This window comes from Helianthus annuus, chromosome 13, assembly GCF_002127325.2.
Source record: "Helianthus annuus cultivar XRQ/B chromosome 13, HanXRQr2.0-SUNRISE, whole genome shotgun sequence".
Classification (NCBI taxonomy): domain Eukaryota; kingdom Viridiplantae; phylum Streptophyta; class Magnoliopsida; order Asterales; family Asteraceae; genus Helianthus; species Helianthus annuus.
The window spans coordinates 33732139-33737737 of NC_035445.2; the positions used below are offsets into that span (position 1 = coordinate 33732139).

A 5599-nucleotide genomic window follows, 5' to 3' on the forward strand; every position below is an offset into this window, starting at 1 on the left:
CTCTCTCTCTCTCCCAAACCGTAAACACACACACACCCACACATTTTCGAATTTTAATCCTCTTCTTCAAGATCCAAGCTCATTCCAAGTTAGTTTCAAGCACTTTTGAAGATCCAAAGCGGTTTTTAAGGTGTTTCAAACAAGAACCAAGCTCCATATCATCATACTTTTTCAAAAACCCATCAAAAATCTTGAAGGTATAAGATTTATTTTTAAAATCCTTGTTCTTGATTTTTAGTGGTATTGATGATGATAAAAGTTTCTCAAGGTTCTTAGATTTATTCACAAACTTGAAACTAAAAAGAAATGGGTTTTTACACAAAATAAAAAGGGAAGTATGTATGTGTGTATATATAACGTATATATATGTATGTGTATGTATTTGAGTTTGAGTTTGATTTTTTTATGGATACTTGTTTGATTTATTCTTGAAAAGTGAATGCATTTTAATCAAATGAATGTTATGTAAAAGTTCTTGTGATTTGTATTGATTATATGACAAAGGAAATTTTTGGAAACATATATATGTATGCATGTGTCGTATATGTATATGTATGTACATGCACATGTGAATTTTTGTTAGTTAGTATAAATTAATGAAAGAATGTTGCATGAAATGATGTTTAAATGATTAAATGATGATTTGGTGAACATGTCTTGGATTGTATGAATTAATATCATGTTTGATGCATTTAAGTTCATATGAAATGATGATAATATGATAAGTGTGCTTTAGATACTTGTACATAAGCATGCATGTTGATTAAATGCTCAAGAAATGATGAAAAACGAATGTATAACAAAAATGTTTTAAAACAGATTATAGACATTAAAAATAACAGTATTTGATGTATTAATATGGCATGAAACTTTGTCATAGGTTTGGTAGCTTTGCATGTTGTACATGTTGCTTAGAAAGTGGTAAAATGTGTGAGATTTGCATGATTTATGTGGTTTATGTGAGACCTACACTATCATGAGTATAACCACTATTTTATTCAGTAAATAGCATGGGTTATGTTAAAATATCAAGTCGTTACGATTTGGGGTGGTTATGGTAACGTTTGATGCAAAACTATGCGGTAAAACGGTTAAAAATCGGCTTTTCGGAGGATTTTTATAAAACTGTTTTAGATCAGTAACTAAACTGATATTTTTGATATAAAAATAAGTATTTTAACTTATATTAAGTTTACTTGGTGTTTGGTTAGTCATACGTGACTTCCGACGCCAAAAAACGTTGCCGAATCACTAAAATACGTGTTTTTCAATATACACTTGAATGGGTTGTACATGGGTAAACTTTATGTGTTACAATGTGTTATGTGTTATGTGTTTTATAATATGTGTATGATGACATGTTAATACTTGACAAGATTATGTGTATTACGTTATTATTTGTATGTCACGTTTGAGTATATATATTACAACGCGCAAATCGTAGATTATTGCTTAAAACATGACGAGGGTCACGAATAAAATCGTTCAAGTCGCAAAGTTCTTAAAATATATATATGAAATCATATATATATATATATATATATATATATATATATATATATATATATATATATATATATAAATACACCAATATAATAAAAAATAATAACTTTTCGAGAAAATCTCAAAGTTATGTGAAAATTCTAAGTATCAGAGAAACTTAGGTATTTTTGTGAGTTTTTGATTATTAAATCGTTCTTACTTAATTTAGGACGAATAAACGATTTGAGGGATTTTGTGTTAACACATAATAACGCACCCAAAGGTGAGTACATAGTTCCCCTATTTTACGTTTTTCAAATGTTTTGGGGTGAAACATATGTGCATAATTTTACTTTTCGTTTTCATGACATTATACATGATTTACTAGTTACTACATAGTTCCCCTATTTTACGTTTTTCAAATATTGAATTAAATATGTAAGTTAAATCGCTATTGTTTAAAGTATTTAATAATAATAATTTAGTTATGTAAATTTGTTTACACCTTGTTATAAAATTACATAATTTATATTTGTAAATCCGTATAATACACGGATCTATAATCTAGTTAATGATATAAAACTCTGTCATGTAGTGACAAACAAGATAACTCTCTTTCTATAAGTCCCGTTACATTGAAAAGGAACTGCTATTTTTTGGCAGTAATGTACGAGTAGAATATTATTAGTACCTTATCAGTTAACATACCAACTCATACTTTCACAATTTTAAAAGTAGTAGCATATTTCATAAACTATAATAAAATTACAACATATTTCCATTATCATATCAATCATAGCTAGACACATACATATAGCATACCTTTTTATTATCAGTGGTAGCAACATAGTTCACCTCATGGTTGCACTCGAACAAACATGAACTTATTTAAGAAAAACCAACATCATACAACGCATAAATCATCAAATACAACACCATAAAAAATACAATATCCATCGACCCGTTACCCCTTATAAGTGATGGTTTATCTTCAAAAACTTGCAAAGTTCATCACAATCGCTTTTGGGACTCCAAACACTATAGTAAGTTTGAACAACACTTAGACCAGGAGCTATCAAAGCTCCTAGAAGTGCAAGGAACGCCCATGGGCTCTTGACATATTCATGCTTGAGTTAAGAAATAAGTGTATTACTCCAGCTTTTATAATGCTTTTGTATCTTGCTCTTAGCATCCAAATATGCTAAACTATTTGGAACTAAATCAGTGCCAATTTCATTGAACAATTTGACAACTTCATTATCGCTCCCTAATGAGTTTTCAAGCACCCCAGCTTTTCGAAGAGCCTTTACATCCTCAGGGTGATCAATCAGAGAATCAAGAAGACATATGTATGATGTAACCCATGCCTTAGATGCATCACGTGTGCACGTTTCATAGGCTATCAAGTTTAACAACAAAGGCTTGGTGGAATCATCCACGGTTATTGGAGGGAGTTCAACATCCGCTGTAAACCACAACCAGCCTTGAAGGTACTTAATGTGAGCCAAAGACATAGTTTCACTTGGCTTGAAATGAATCCCTACATCCATAAGCTCGTTAACATTGCGAAAAGTACACTGTAAAATCCCATCCTTCCTTGGAATATCGGCATTTTCAGTAAGAGTACGATGAAGAAGATGGAGAAGATGATCCGCGTCCTTTAACTCCAAATACTGTTCATCTTTCGAACTTTGATTGTTTCCGATATGCAGTATTGATTTTAACCACCTTTTTTTTGGCTTCCCTGCCAAAATATTGCCGCAGATGAACTGCTTAAACTTATCAACACAATTGATTTCCGCCAACTTCATCACCTCTGTTAGAACATCAAAAGGAATTTGGTTCTCCAACAAGAATAAATCTTGATGAAGATAGACAATCTGGTGGCTGTTTAACTCTCCACAATCTTCTACATTTTGGCAAAAAAATGGATTGAATGTAATACAAAATAAAACAAGAATCTAGCAACATCATCTTAGTGAACTCCTTATTGCTTAACTTGGATGTCGAATTTTCTTCATAGAAACTTCTTAATTCTTGCACCATTTCTGGTGCACCAAGCTTTTCGTACAAACTATTTAGCTTCTCAAGCATGTTGTTGCCTGCAAGGAGCTTCAATGTAAAAACAGGCTTGAGTTTCTCGACAAACTCGAGTTTTGGTTCTCCAAAATGGTATGGACCAATGGAGACAACCTTCGGAAGAGAGAACTTCTGGTACTCGTCTGTGCTCTCTCTTATCATTTCTGATATTGTATGGATTTTTGCAGTTGATTGTGGTGGGGGGGTTTTATTGGCTTCGAAAATGGAGTCGATAACCCATTGCTGCTCTTCGAGTTGATCAACATTAGTGACCTCCATGCTACGTGGGGTTTGGTCTTTAAAAGGAAATTTTGGATTTTGAGGTTTAGTGTTTGTGATTTTGAATATGTGATCATAAGCAAGTATTATTATGGAATTGGTACGAGGATATAAATACATGTGTTCATGTGTCTCACGTTTGAACTAGTGAATATTGAAACTTTAGCTTTGTCCAAATATGAAGTTTGGAATTATGGTACGACATAAGTTACGAACAACCGATTTAGAACATTATAATGCATAGCATTCCTAACTTAATGTATATAAAGTTATTCCATAAGTTTCACATCACTTAAAAAGTTTATACGCTTATGACAAAGTTTAATGACATGACTAAAGATGTTCTGACCACTTGTATTTTTTTCTTTTTTAAAGTGCTAAATTTCCACATATTTCTAACATAGGTAATACCACATATTCTAAAATTCAACTTCTATGCTCCGTGCTAGTGGGGCCAATTTTTAACAAAATTTAACCATTGGGCGTCAGCCTAGTGGCCACCGACCCCCTCCTTAAACCGGCCCGAGGACACTCGAGGTCACGGGTTCGAAACATGTTTCAGCCCCTCGGGTTGGCAGGGGTTTCACCGCCAGACAACGTTGTCGGGTCGCTAGCTTGAGAAGGGGGATCCCTTCCGCGGTCGGGGGTACCGTGCATCTACCTTTTTTTTAAATGGAAGCATTTTCCAAGGTGATGCCAAAAAAGTGTTCATGTGTAACCAACATATAGAAAAAGAATTCGGCGTGGAAAAATAGTTTGTGCTTTCACTATAATTCATAGTTTATAAAGTTTATTGAGTAATGCATAACCAACATTCTCGTCGAATGCTACTTCATATGTATCCTTAGACCATCCATAATATGAGAACTAAAAAACGCTTAAAAACATACCTACTCAGCTGTCATATTAGAAAAAAACTCATTATTTAAAAACACTCAAAACCCACCCAATAAAAAAACTCAAAATCACCAAAAAACATTGACATATCTTCATCACCATTCTATAATTTTATATATATATCTCTCTATATATATAGAAAGGGAAAGACACCCAACCCCATTTGGCCCCATCAACAGCCACTTCTATTTTTTCTTATATTTGCACAAGAATCAAAGATTAAAAGATGAACCCACAATAGCAAAAATAAAAATAAATGACACATCACCCTCTGAAAACAAGAAAAAAAAACCCTGTGAAACGAATCTTGAAACTCATACTCCTAAAACAGGGAGTATATGAAGGAAGCCAATTATTGTTGTTACATAGGTGTCATATCATCCACCTCTAAACCCATATCCAAAATCACTACTATAAGGGTGTGGTCATGACCCAAACCACCACTACTAGAAATTTGGCATTTTCTAACAAGCATTTCCGTCACAAATGCTTAGTAAACTGAGATTTGCTACACATTTACAACAAAACCTTGATGTTGGAAAAAGCCTCGCCGGAAACTAATTACTACGCATTTACTACGCAAATTTTAACATAATTCCTACGAAAATATTGCGTCACAAATTTTGCTACGCGTTTCCTACGCATTTCATAGTTGCTATGTTTTAATGCTTGCAACACATTTGCAACAAAACAGATCTTTGATTGTAACAAATTTGTAACGAAACATTTAAATTAAAAAAAAAAGCTAACAAGTATAGCTTATGTTTAAGTCAATAGTAGAAAAAAATTGGGCATGGCATTAATTAACAAGTATAGGTTGGTACAAAGGCTAGCGAACAAGTTTCACACAATTAAGATAAAC

General features: G+C 32.8%; 1 protein-coding gene across 1 annotated transcript; it reads right to left on the reverse strand.

Annotated features, from left to right (window-relative positions):
• Positions 1-2615: 2615 nt before the first annotated feature.
• On the reverse strand, positions 2616-3840 carry LOC110906469 (UPF0481 protein At3g47200). The gene is made up of 2 exons (XM_022151598.1): positions 3510-3840; positions 2616-3391 (listed from the first exon to the last, which is right to left on the reverse strand). The coding sequence occupies exons 1-2, from the start codon at positions 3838-3840 to the stop codon at positions 2616-2618; spliced, it is 1107 nt and encodes a 368-aa protein (XP_022007290.1).
• Positions 3841-5599: the final 1759 nt, after the last annotated feature.